General features: G+C 39.0%; 1 protein-coding gene across 1 annotated transcript in view; it reads right to left on the bottom strand.

Annotated features, from left to right (window-relative positions):
* Positions 1-13,592, bottom strand: part of Ppp1r2 (protein phosphatase 1 regulatory inhibitor subunit 2) — a 31,699-nt gene extending 18,107 nt beyond the window's left edge. Inside the window, exons 1-2 of the mRNA XM_008839017.2 lie at positions 13,161-13,592; positions 1,835-1,942 (exon numbers count right to left, since the gene is read on the bottom strand). Of these exons, the coding sequence (XP_008837239.1) occupies positions 1,835-1,942; positions 13,161-13,282 (230 nt within the window). The 5' untranslated portion in view covers positions 13,283-13,592. The remainder of the gene's footprint in view (positions 1-1,834; positions 1,943-13,160) is intronic.
* Positions 13,593-14,097: the final 505 nt, after the last annotated feature.

The following is a 14,097-nucleotide window of genomic DNA, read 5'->3' as shown; positions in this document are numbered from 1 at the left end:
TTAATATTATCAGGCCAAAAAAAAAAATCTAGTTTTTCTAAATCATGTTTGATCTGAATTATTTTAGAACAGCTATCCTACACTAATACAGAGAAGTGAGGGATGGTTACCTTTATTGAGAAGGAAGAAAGTTCTGACTGTGATTTTTGGTTTTATAAAGGGTTTGAGATGTTTTAACATAAATACCCTGTAATTTGGAGGAAAAGAGTATAAACTTCCTCACAAATTCTTCCCTTAAATTTCATTACTATTTATTTCGTCCATTATCTGTATCTCCTATTTCATTACATCTTTCTGTCATAGACTTTAACATCTTCATTTTTACTCTCATTTGTATTGTTTTTGTCAGCATATTATCTCAAATTATCTTCCAAAATTCTCCTGATTTAAAAGCAGCATTATTTTGGTGATGGAGTTCAGTTGCTTGCTTGTCTAGTATTCACAAAGCCCTGGGGTTCAACCCATCTAAACTGGGCATGGTACTGCATACCTGCAATCCCAGCACTAGGGAAGTATCTTTCTCAGCCACAAGTTCAAGGCCAGCCTGGGCTACATGAGATCCTATCAATTAAAACACAATAAATAAATGAATGAATAAAAGCATCTTAAACTACACTTTAGCGGTGACATGGATTTATGTTGTCTTTGATGAAAAAATATTTTACTCCTGGAAATTTTATATTTCAATACAAGTTAAGTCATAAGCTTAAATATTCTATTTATTTAGAATCTACCTTCTCAAAGTGTTCACTGGTGTATTCGTTTTATCTTCTTATTGGATACTGCTATACAAAGCACTTCACAATTCATTTTAAAAATTCTAAGCTGGGACAGGGTGTGGTATGCCTTTAATCCCAGAACTGGGGAGACAGAAGCAGGTAGATCTCTATGAGATGGAGGCCAGCCTGGTCTACATAGCAAGCTCCAGGTCAAGTGGGCTACAGGAAGACCCTGTCTTCAAATAAAAGGAAACAAAACAAGAAACCCAAAACAAAAAATTCTAAGCTAGTCATGTTGTCTCATGCCCTGTAATCTTAGCATTCAGGAGGATGAGGCCGAAGCACAGCCATGAGTTCAAGGCAAACCTGAGCTACATAGTGAATCCCCAGCCACCCAGAGAAACAGTGTGAAATGTGAGGGCCTAAAAGAATTCTTTAAATTTTTTAAGAAACCTAAGACTTAAATCTGCCAAAAATCACACTTTCAGAACTACACTATGCAAAGTAAGAACATAAAACAATAACGATCTTTCAGTGGGTCAGAAAAAGTTATCGTTCATGTAGCTTACCCTTTCTTGCAAAGAAAAACTTCTGGTTTCTACTTGGGAAGCAAACAAACTCAACCCTTTTCCTTCAAAGAAGGTAAACCTTGGGGCTGGAGAGAGCGTTCAGCAGTCACAAACACTTGCTGCTCTTCCAAAAGACCCAAGTTTGGTTCCCAGCACCCACATCAGGCAGCTCATAGCCTCCTCTAACTCCATCCAACTTCCTCTTGTAGTCTCTGAGAGCATCCACACACACGGCATACAATCATATAGACACATATATATATAAATAACATTTTTTTTAAAAAAAAACACTATTTTGTGTGAATCATTAGCAGCTAGCACTCACCCAGGTGTAACAAACGTTCAATACTACAATTATAATGTACAAAATGTTTTCCACAATTCTGAAGTTATACATATACTTTTAATAAAAAATTATACAGACAGCCCATTAACTAGTGCTCCAGTAACAAATATAAAATAAAGCACAAATTTATGTTATTCAGAAGCTCATCTCAATGCAAAGTGGGAACAAGCCACAAAAGAATTATATATAAGTAACATTACTTATGATAAGGAGTGTTTGGTTCATCTATTTTCATTAAACCATAATCCTTGTCTGCCGGATGATATGTTGCCAGGATGTTCATTTCATCCCACTTCTGGGATTTTTTACTAAAAGTAAAAAGAAAAAAAATAATTTAGTGTCCATACATTAAAAAACAAAACTTTAGGCATTCAAATCACAATTACGCTATAACATACTTAGTTTTTATTTGGCCTACCAAAATAGTAACAATTAAGAACAAAATCTATACCACTAGCATACACACACACACACACACACACACACACACACACACACACATACACACACACACAAACACACACACCCAGTATTTGTTTTTTGGTTTTTTTTTGGAGACAAGGTCTCACTGATCCAGCCTTGGCTGGTCTGGAGCTCACTATGTAGATCAGGCTGGTCTTGACACACAGAGATCCACCTGCCTCTGCCTCCCAAGTGCTGAGATTAAAGGTGTGTCCTACCATGCCTGGCCTATTATCAGTAATTGTTCAACTAAAAAGCTTAACAGGGAGTCAGGTAGAGGCAGGAGGACCATGGGTGTGAGGTCCACCTAGGCTACATAGTCAGACCCTGTCATAAACACCCATAACAGTGCTATTTCCTTGCCATATTTTTTTCAAGAATATTCACAAGAATCCGAACATAACGAATGTTAACTACTACTGCTGGGCATGGTGGTGCACGCCTTTGATCAGGAGGCAGAGGCAGTTGGATCTCTGAGTTCCAGACCAGCCTGCTCTACAGAGTGAGTTCCAGGCCATCTGGGGTTACAGGAAGACCCTGTCCCAAAAGTACACACACAAGAAAAGTTAACTACTGAGCCATCTCTCCAGCCCCCTGTTCTCATTGGCTCAATGGTGAAGAACAGCAAATTCTTCCAGAGGACCCATGTTTGATTCCTAGCATCCAATAACATTTTATTATTTGCTCATTTAAAAAGACCTCAAATACTCTACCACCAATATATTTTGTTAGCTTGTGACTTTCAGAAAGTGGTGATGTTTTACTGAAATGTCCTTAAAAAGTGTCATACTAAATCCTAGTATCACATTCTAGATTTTTTTTCTACACTCTCCAAGAGTCTGAAGGGTCCCCTTTAAAATTATACATGTCCACACCTAGGGGGTGAGTCTCTTATTTTTCTAGCTTTCAGATTTTTATTGTGTTAAAAAGGACAAAAAAAATCATTAATCACTTTTAAGTGTGTAATTCACACTATTGGGCAATTGTTCCTACCATCCATTTTCAGAACTTTTTCATTTTCCATGCACAACTCTATACCTCCTTTCTTCACATAATGAAATTATACAGTATTTGTCCTCTTGTATCTGGCTTATATCACTTAAGACATCTTAAAGGTTTGTCCATGTTGTAACATGTGTCAGAATTTCTTTTTCTAAGGCCAATCAACATTCCAGCAAACTAAGCACTTTGACACTGTAACCTTTCAAGTCTTACCCTTTATATTCTCAATAGGCAAAAGTTGGCCCATACTCCATGGGTCAACTTCAGACTACAATTCACAAAGTCAGAAACCGCTGATAGTCTCTTTACCCAAGAAATAGTCAAAATCTTAAAAGCTTATAAGAAACTAAAATTTGTGACATATGGGCCATTATTTTTACGCACAGAAACACATTTCAAATGCTTTATTAAGCATCTAGCTCATATGGAAGTTCACCTGAATTATGGGTTAATCAAATTAAAATAACATTAATACCCCCCACGTTAGTTGAGTCAGACTGGATAAACAGACCTTGCTTGAACAGATAAGCAGGCATCATATCACAGTAATAATGGTCTCAGAGCAGAAAAAAGAAAAGGAACAAAAATGAGGAAAATGTTCAAGGTTTAATTTTCAGTTCTCCTGCATTAGTCCTATGCTGATAGAACAAGTCCAGCAAACATCCTCTCCTTAATAATAGTCCTTGTGACTTGGAGTTGCTGAGAGTATCAACTGAAATGATGCTTGTGAAACCAAATTACAAAAATACCATGCAAATATAAAGGGTAGCTGTGATTTTAAAAGACTAAAACTTTAAAAATATCTAAAATTTTGAAACATTTGCTAGATGTGGTCATGTATGCCTCTAGTTCCAGCTCCTGAGAAGCAGAGGCAGAGGCAGACAGATCTCAAGTTGGAGGCCAGCCTGGTCTACGGAGCAAGTTCTAGGCCAGTCAGGGTTACATAGTGAGACCCTGTCTCAAAAAAAAACCCCAAAATAGAAATATTTAAGCTCTGATATAGAAAAAGTGTTTTACTTATTTTTTAAAATGCCACTTACTATTATTATTATGCGTGTGTGTGTGTAAAATGGGGGCTCAGGTGTGGAGATTAGAGAACAACTTGAAGGAGTTGGTTCTCTCCTCCCACCTTTATGTGGGTTCAGGGGAAGGAATTCAGCTTGTCAGGCTTGCACGACAAACACTTTTACCTGATGAGCCATCTCTCCAGCCCAAGAATGAGCATTTTAAAAAAGCAATTCATTTTCTTTTTCTGGATAAATGTACAGTTTCAGAAATTTTATTTTGCTCAATAGTTCTACCACCTATAAATTTCTCTAAGCTTAGAAAGCAAATAATTTGATCTGCTCAAAGCTATATTCTAGGGAAGCTCTGAGTGAAAAGAAATACACCTCTAAAGGTTTAGGGCATGGGGCTAGACATGGCTTAGTAGTTAAGAGCACGGGCTGTTCTTGCAGAGGACCAAGGTCCTATGGCCAGCACCGACATGGTAGTTAACAACTGTCCATAGCGCCAGTTCCAGGGCATCCAACACCCTCTCTGATCTCCGTGGGCATTCCATAACAGAGGCGCACTTAAAACACATGCATGCAATACACTCATACACAGAAAAATAATTTTAAAAAAGATTTAAGGCAGAAAAATGATCAAGTAGCTTCTGATTCATAATAAAGGTTAGAAAAAACAGATGCAATTTTTGGGGGGTTTTCTTTTTGAGACAGGGTCTCACTGTGTAGCTCTGGTTAGTCTGGAACTCACTAGGCTGGCCTTGAATTCACAGAGATTTGTCTGCTTCTACCTCCTGAATGCTGGGATTAAAGGTGTGTGCCATCACACCTGGCAGATCCAAGTTTTAAGACCAAACTCCAGGGATCCTGCTAGCACTAGGACTACAGGCCCATACCACTATGCCAGCTTTTTACATGAGTGCTGGGGATCCCAACTCAGTTCCTCATGCTTGTAAAATAAACACCTCGCCTGCTGCGCCATCTCCCCAACCTCTCCTACAATACTTTAAGCTTTAAATATACATTTAATACATTTCCTGAATGTGAACTACAATTAATTTTTAAAGGAATGTATTGAAGCCAGGCGTGGTGGCACACACCTTTAATCCCAGCACTTGTGAGGCAGAGGCAGGCGGATCTCTGTGAGTTCAAGGCCAGCCTGGTCTACATAGTTCCAAGACAGCTGAGGCTACCAGGAGACTCTGTCTCAAAAAGAACGAAAAAAAAAAAAAAAAAAAAAAAAAAAAACAAAAAAAAAAAAAAAAAAAAAAAAAAAAAGAAATGTATTGACTGTTGGGTGCGTCCTAATTTCAGAACAAGTTATTCCTTAATGATGTTAATATTAAACTAAATATAAAATCGTCTTGCATGGATAGAAAAAGAATGAAGAGACTGGGGAGATGGTTCAGTAGTCCCAGAAACCTAACAACCTGAACTAAATCCCCCAGAACCCATGTAAGAAGCAGAATGTAGTGGCACACAACTATAATCCTAGCACTCCTACAAGATGGGAGACCGAGACAGGAGAAGCCCCTAAAAGCTCTCAAGCCTGGTAGTCAGCCTGCAGAAACAAGAAAAGCCACCATGTAAACAAGGTGGAAGACAAGAACCAAGTCCTGAAAATTGTCCTCTGACCTCCACATGCACCTGAGGTTTTGTTCCCAGCTCCCCTCACTTCTCTCCCCCCACGCCCCCCTCTCTCTCTCACACACACAAATTTTTCTTAAAGAAAAACAATGAAGATGAACATTTGGAGTTTAAAGGGTGTATCTAATGTGGGAGAAGAGGTATCAAGAACCTGCAAATTTGTTTTGTAAGATAATGACAGAAGGAAATATATAGATAAGATAGGTATCTATATATATGTTTATATATATACAGACATCTATATATATGTTTATACACACACACACACACACACATGTATATATGGCACAAGTAGAAATTACATTTTCTTAAAATTAACAATAAAATTTAGGCCAGGAGTGGTGGCACACGCTTTTAGTCCCCAGTACTCAGGGGGCAGCTGGGGCTATACAGGGAGACCCTGTCTCCAAAAAAAATGATAAATAAAATAAAAATTTGTAATTACAATCCCAGCACCCTAAGTCATTAATAACTTTGATTCGGGGGGGGGGGCTGGATGGATAGCTCAGCAGTTAAGAGCACTGGCTGTTCTTATAAAGGAGTGGGTTTGATTCCCAGCACCCACACAACCGCTAACAACTGTGAATCTGATGCCCTCTTCTGACTTCTTCAAGCACTGTACAACATGGGTACACTTGCATATGTGCAGGCAATACACTCATATACATAAAAATAATAAAATACTTAAAAAAATTAAAAAATACTTTTGATCTCTGTATATTGTTTTCACTGTACATGCAGTAAATGATACATAAATGTATATATCAAGAGTAGAGATTATATATATTTAAAATATACACTGATATGTAAGCTATATGCACTGTATCATAAGCTATTTTTATTTTAGTTTTTGCCTTTTTAATGACTGAATAATCAACATAAGTATACATTAGCTAATGTTAGGTATTTAGATATAATCTAATACTTTTCTATTTAAAGCAAGGCAGAATTGGACATATTTGCACATATTCTATTTGATGATTTTAGGGTAACTTGTGAGGACAGGTTTATTTTGTTGTTGCTTTTTGTTTTAGGTATATTCTTGCTATGTTGCCCACACTGATCTTAAACTTGCAGATTCTTCTAATATCTTCTAATATCAGCCTCCCAAATAGCTGGGATTATGGGTGTGTGCCACTGCACCTGGCATCCTATACAATTTTTCTTTTTTTTAAAAGAAGACTACTTGTAATGTCTCCAGTAATTACCAAAACATTGCTAAGACTGAGTATGTATGCTTTCTTTTCTAATCTAGCAGGTATAAAATAGTATATCTAAGAGCTGTTTTATACTTCTTTACTTATCTAATGAATAATGTGACAGATGCTTATTTTACTTTGCTTATATGAACTGTTTACATCCTTTGGACAGCAAATCTGAGTTCTTCAGACTGACTAAATAAACCAATTATATATAACTCCAACAGACCCCAGTCTGCTTTCTATTTCTTACTTTCTCCTGCAAATGGAATTTAAAGTCTTAGATATTCACACTGCACTAAACGTCCATTTCCTCAACACAAAATTAGGGAAAAAGAAATCTTTAGAAATGTTCAGACCCAAGAAAGATTACCTTGGGGAGGGGGAGCACTAAAATTAAGGGTGGAATATATCCCTTCTGTCATTATCTTATAAATTTACAGAATGTAGGTATCTCTTTCCTCACATTAGATATACCCTTTAAACTCCAAATATTTAAAAAAAAAAAAAAGCTAAGAATTCTTAAGCAGAAAGCGAATGAAGAAATGGTCAATTGAGACAATGGATATAGAAATTAACACCCCTAAAGTATTAGTGGAATTAATGTTAGCAGTAGAGTGACAAAACCCAAGGCGCAAAACTGAATTTAATTCCAGTATCATCATGAACTGTATGATCGTCTCTGGGTTATCATCTCAGTGGACCAAACAAACAAACAAACAAACAAAAAGGCATCACAGCATGGCAGATCTGCTGGGATAGCCAAAACATGCTGGTTTCAGTCTCCCCACTTCCTCTTGCGTGACTGGTTTTCAGAGTTTAAATCTGGTCCTGTAAGTCACTGCCTTTTATTTTCACTCCTTTAGTTTACAAGATGCATCTTGAAGACCTACCATTACTTCTGGTTGCTTGTGCTTGCTTAGTGGATACTTTTGTTTGTACTCAGTGGGAGGTCAGATTGTACTTCAAGGTATTAAACTTTGAACACTTTGATCAACAGTTGTTTCTTTTATTGAAGATGCAAGTTATAAAAGGATGACAAAATACTAGACTTTGAACCACTACTAACAATTTAAGACTTAACAATAAAAGCAAGCCAAAGGTAACTTTGGGAAAATAGACTTTTTATTTTACCTAAGCCTTTAACTGTAACATACCACATCCTTTTAAAAGAAAAAGACAATGTTAGATCATGCTTACATCTTTAACTGTATCAACAGAAATTAATTCAAGCCTAGTTTCTTCTTTGAGAGGCAGGGTCTCTTGTCCAATGTTAGCTAACATTGAACTCACTATGTAGCTAAAGATAACCTTAAACTCTTGATTCTCAGACCTCTACGGCCTAAGTACTGGATTACAGGCGCACACCACCATGCCTCAGCAAACACAACTTTTAAAGATGAATTTGCTTGCATTCTTTAAGACTACAACAGAATCTGAATTGAGCAGAGTATCAAACTCCAAAGCAGACTGTAAAACAACATGAGATGCATGAAAAGTTAGACTGCTACATTTCTATTACAATAAAGTTGAGAGTAAGGCACTGGGTCCAAATTAGGCATTAAACTACGACACTCCTCACCATAGGATTTAGTAACATTTAATATACTTTTATTTACTTATTTATTTTTTGGCGTTTTTGAGACAGGATCTCCCTAAGCCCCAGCTGGCCTGGAACTCACTATGTAGACCAGGCTGGCCTCGAACTCACAGAGATTCACCTGCCTCTGCCTACAAGTGCTGGGATTAAAGGTGTGCACCACCACACCCGGCTTAATAGACTTTTAATATTTGCAAATGAACATTTTTCACACTTTCTATCTGAAAAGGGGTAACATAAATTCTAACTGGCAATTTTTTTTTCTTTTTTAGGGATAATATTTTAGAATCAATGAGATCTTGTTTTCAATGAAATACACACATATATGTACAACATCTACTAGGTTAAACCCTTCATAAGTTGTGCACTATATTTGAGGCATCCTGAAACACTGGGAATTCCACAATTACAGGAGAGGACCGTGGTGTTCAAAATAGTTAAGCCGTATGTGTACCATGTTGCAATATGCTGAGATTTATCTTGCCTAAATATGTGGATTTATGGATTCTATCCATTTTTAATTATCCCACCAGTCTCCAACAGGAAAAACTAGTACCTGGCAAACTGCACCATTCCCTGAAGCTAATAGTATTAATGCAATCAGAACAACAAGAAAATAAGAACACTCGCCACACATGTTGGTATACACCTGTTGTTTCAATTACTCTAGAGGGTAAGGCCAGAGAATAGCAATTTCAAAGGCAGCCTGGGTTATACAGTGAGAACCTTTTTTTTTTTAATATATATATACTTTTATTTATTATTTTTTATGTGTATTGCCTGCATGTAGATGAGTGTACCCGTGTTGTGCAATGTCTGTAGAGGACAGAAGAGGCCATCAGATCCCCTGAAACTGGAGTTAGACAGTTGTTAGCTGCCATGTGGGTGCTGAGATTCGAACCCGGGTCTTCTGCAAGAGCAACCAGTGTTCTTAACCTCTGAGCCATCTCTCCAGCCCCAAGAACATTTTTTTTAATGCAACGGATCATCTAAAATCTCCCAATAAGATTTATCAATTTTGAAAAGAACTGAATAAAAAAATGCAAAGATGATTTGAAATACCAGCCTAAAGCCTCACTTTGCATGTATTTGGTCTTTTTAAATCTTTGTGTGTACAGTGCACGCACACATTAATGTGTATGAATTCTGGCACTCGTGTCATGATATGTATGTGGAGGTCAGAGGATCACCTTGGGTGTTGGTCCTTGCCTTTGAGAGAGTATCTCATTATTTTTTCCATAGCACATGCCAGGCTGGTTGGCTCCTGAAGTTCCCCGGATCTGAGGATTCACCTGTCTCATCTCCCTGGATGAGCACTTGGATCAACAGACACGTTACTGTATCCGGCTTTATGTGGGTTCTAAGGATTCAAACTCAGGTCCTTATACTTGTGTAACAAGTGCTTTACCTATTGAGCCATCTCCTCAGCCCCTATATTCAGTCTTACCTACCAATAATACGCACAAATGAATTATGAACAGACATATTTTAAGTTAAATTTTTCCTTCAAAAAAAAAAACCCTCACAGTGTTTAATCACTATATAATATCCTCTAGTAACTGGAAGTTGGTGGGAGGGACAGTATTGAAACAATTGCATTTTATATGATGAAAATATCAAAAGGTAGGGTTCATCCTTATTATTTGTAGATTCCCTAGCTGGGAATTCATTTAGTAAAATTTGTTTGTAATCCAAGCATCAATATTTGAAGATGGTTTAGTGGCTGCTCAGACATCAATAGAATAGGAAAAATTTGAACTGTCCAAGACACATGTTCCCAGCTGTGGCCAAATATGGCAACACTCTGCTTTCTTGTTTCAGCTCTCATAAACAATTGTGTATGCTCTGATTTTGTTTCCTGTTATTATTAGCATTATTCATATAGTCATCGTACAAAATGATAGGTTTCATTATGGAATTTTCATACATGTACATCACATACTTTGTTCATATTCACTTCATACAAGAGCTTTTCTTTACTTTTTTCTCCCCAGTGTTGGGTATAAAGCCCAGTGATTTTCTCCCTCCCTTCCTTTCTTTCTCTTTTTCAGTGTTGGGGATCAAACCCAGGATCTTGTATATGCTATGCAAGTGTGCTACCACTAAGCTACATCCTAGCCACAAGCACCCATTTTTGTGATCTACTTAGTATCATGCACTTTTGTATTTCTGTTGGTGAATGGCTCAAGTGTTTTACAATGTTCCTAAGTGCAAGAAGGTCATAGTGTGACTTAAAACGGATGTTTCATCCAAGCATGACTGCGACTGGTTATGAGTTCAATGCTAATCAATAAACAATATATACTAAATAAGGTCTTTAAATAGAAACATTTAAAACAAGGCTAAGTAATAATCAGCTGATGAAATGTATGAGCAGAAATTTAAAGAGAACATAATCCCTTGTTTCTCCTAGGATTGAGGACTCAATAATTACAATTTAGCATCTGTAGTATGATACAGAACAGAATTACAAGTAACAGCAATCAACTTAGATCTCTAGCTATTTTTCACACCAATATGATAGTCACCCATGTTACATTCTTATTTCAAGTTAGACTAACACTACCTTTATGGTTCTAATTTTAAGTACATCATAATTGCAAGAGCTACTTATTTTTAGTCTTTTTAAAATACCACATCTGGGGGGGATTACTGATTTTAATAAAATTAAACATTATAAAATTTTTTTCAACATAAAATATAAAACTATACTTTTATTATCTGTTAAGAGGCTCTAAAACTGCTTACACTAATTATGAAAATGGTGTATTCTGTTTTAGAATCTTGTAACACTGATTTTTCATGAAAAGGCCCATTTCCTTTTACCACCAGGAACCATACATCATGAACATCAGTGAATTAAGATTTTGGTGGCTTCCACTGACGACAGGGGTACAACTACAGTCAAGCCACTTCATCAACTACCCTTAAAAAAAAAAAATCTCTGGCTGGGCGTGGTGGTGCACGCCTTTGATCCCACCACTTGGGAGGCAGAGGCAGGTGGATCTTTGTGAGTTCGAGGCCAGCATGGTCTACATAGCGAGTTCCAGGCCAGCTGGGGCTTTTTTATATATATATATATAAAAATTAAGAGCCAGGAGTTCTTTCAGAAGAAGCAAGTTACCTAGTGAAGTTAGTCTAGTTTAATAGCATTCAAGAAAAAAGACATGAATGTCAATCTCAGTGTAATTCGGGAGTGGGGGTGGGCTAGCCCACAGCATGGGGCCATAGATTATAGTACAAGGTTCAGAATAAACAGGAAGGAGAAAAGGACAAAAGAAAACAAGACACTTGGTAGCTCTGGAAAAAAAAAAAAAAGCTCAGTTCATAATAAAAAACATAAAAGTCTTCGAGAATGGAATTCCTGATGCTAAATAAAGCTGCATCTTTTCCTATAAAGCTTCTGTTTTTCCCATGACCTACAAAACCATGGCACCCCTCAAGTCTCCCTTTAAAGTAGCTTACTCCAAGTAGAGGTTGGAAAACTGCATGAGAAGGAAGGTAAGACTGAAACCAAAACAGAGTGGGAGCATGCCACAATTTTAAGTTGCACTGATACTGGGTATTTTCTTCAAGGTAACACAAGTTCCCATAAATCTGCTTCCAGCAAATAGCAGTCACTTTCACAACCCTAAACTAGATCCTTTATATAAGAATGTCCTAGTTTTAATCTAAGATTTCATCCACATCCTCATTTTAGCGTCATTACTATAAATTTCAATAGCTTAAGCCTTATTTCCAGAATGTAAGCTCTTGTTTTTACATTTTAAGTGACATAATATCCAAGTCCTTTCAAAACCACGTATGCCCCAGTTGGTATATTCGCACTCTTGTCTGTCACTGCTCTGAAACATTATTTTCATGGAGCACTGAACTTTGGGTAGCTTTCTTTATGCCCAAAACATGTATTTTTTTTTTTCAGACTAGTATACTGTTCCATTACACAAATGTACCATACTTAGTATTTCACCACTTCTTACTAATGGATGTTGGGTGGTTTCAAAGTATTTAATGCACAAGGCCTTATATGAACATCTTAAATTGCTTTTCTTTGAACCGTTCTGAGCTCAGATACACCTGAACAGGACCAAAACCTAGAATGCTCCCTAAACACTATAGTCGCAGATGCAAAATTCTTAGTGATAAATAATTTCCATTAAACGTAGATAAATGTCTTGAAATTTTAGCCTCACGTAGTGCAGTTATAAGGACCATGAACTAGGAGAACGTGGTAAGATACTTAAAGGAGAAATGTTTTCGTGTCTGTCTTACCAGCCTGCGCCTAGACTGAAAAGTAAAGAGCTCCTTGGGCGAGAAAACAACACTCCTTAAGAATTTTAGATACCTTGGTATAGGTTACGGAGTAATAAAAGGTTAACAGTAGGAGCTTGGAAACTTCAATTTGATTTTTCGGTGTTCCCAATAACACAAACTTCAAAGCTCGGGTTTTAAATATTAGCTACGCGTGTGGACTTAGAAAACAAACCCGTGGCACTCACCACTTCCGCCTCCCCCGGCCTCCCCCTACCCCGTGGCCCGCCGCGGAGGGGTCCGGGTGGGCGAGCAGGTGGCGCCTGGAGGAGCGGCCTCCGGGCCGGCCCGCTCTCACCTCAGCTCCTCTTCCACGTTCCGGCGGGGCTGTTCGGCCGAGGCCACCATGGGGGAAGTCGCCGAGCTCTTGTTCTTCAGGATTCCCTTGATGGGCCGGTGAGAGGCCGTAGAGGCCGCCATTGCCGGTCGCTCCGGCTGTCGGCTCAGGGTCGCTGCTGGCGTGGGGTCCTGGAGGGGAAAGGTGGGCGCTGCGGGGCCCCTCCAGGCAGCCGCGGAACCCGCGCAGGGCTAAAACCGTCGCACCCGCGGTCACGGAAACCTCTACCGCCGTCGCTGTCTGGACACAATGACCTCAAAGCCACAGCCGACGCCGCACGGCGGGCGGCCCTTTGCCGCCGGCTCCGTAGCCCGGGCCCGCGGAGGGAGGCCGGCCTAGTGCTCCACCGCGGGAGCGACGCCAACGCAGACGCCAGGCCCAGTCGGCCCGCCTCTCGCGATATCTAGGGCGGGGCAGGGCGAGGTGGGGCGGGAACAAAGCACATCTTCTGGCCGCGCCCCTTCTGGCCACGCCCCCCTGCGCTCTTTGTTAGCCCCGCCCAGGCTCCCTGCTGGGTGTTCCCCAGCCTTCTGAAGCTTTGGAGGTTGCCGACGGCTTGTACAGACCGGTGCATCCGACCAACACTCTCCCAACCCCCGTATCAGGCTGTGTCGTCATTTCTGTTATAGAAAATTGTGGCTCATAGGTGACCTCCTCTTTAAAGATAAGAGTTGTGTTAGCTGACTGTGAAAGATACGTTTCCCCTTCCTATTTAACCTTCATAATAATTTAGCTCCCTATTATATTCTGTTGCAGTTGATTTGGAAATTCACGCTTCCGGTATATTTCTGTTCTTGAAAGCTGCCCAGGTGTGCTGTTTTGTTGTTTGTACTCCCTCCCAGCTCCCACCTCCAGCGTCCAGCTCCATCACCATGGGCTCTTTTTCCACTGCCCTTCC

The sequence above is a fragment of the Nannospalax galili genome, unplaced genomic scaffold (genome assembly GCF_000622305.1).
Source record: "Nannospalax galili isolate Female #2095 unplaced genomic scaffold, S.galili_v1.0 scaffold2259, whole genome shotgun sequence".
In the NCBI taxonomy this organism is placed as follows: Eukaryota; Metazoa; Chordata; class Mammalia; order Rodentia; family Spalacidae; genus Nannospalax; species Nannospalax galili.
This window is presented reverse-complemented; position numbering and strand designations above follow the sequence as displayed.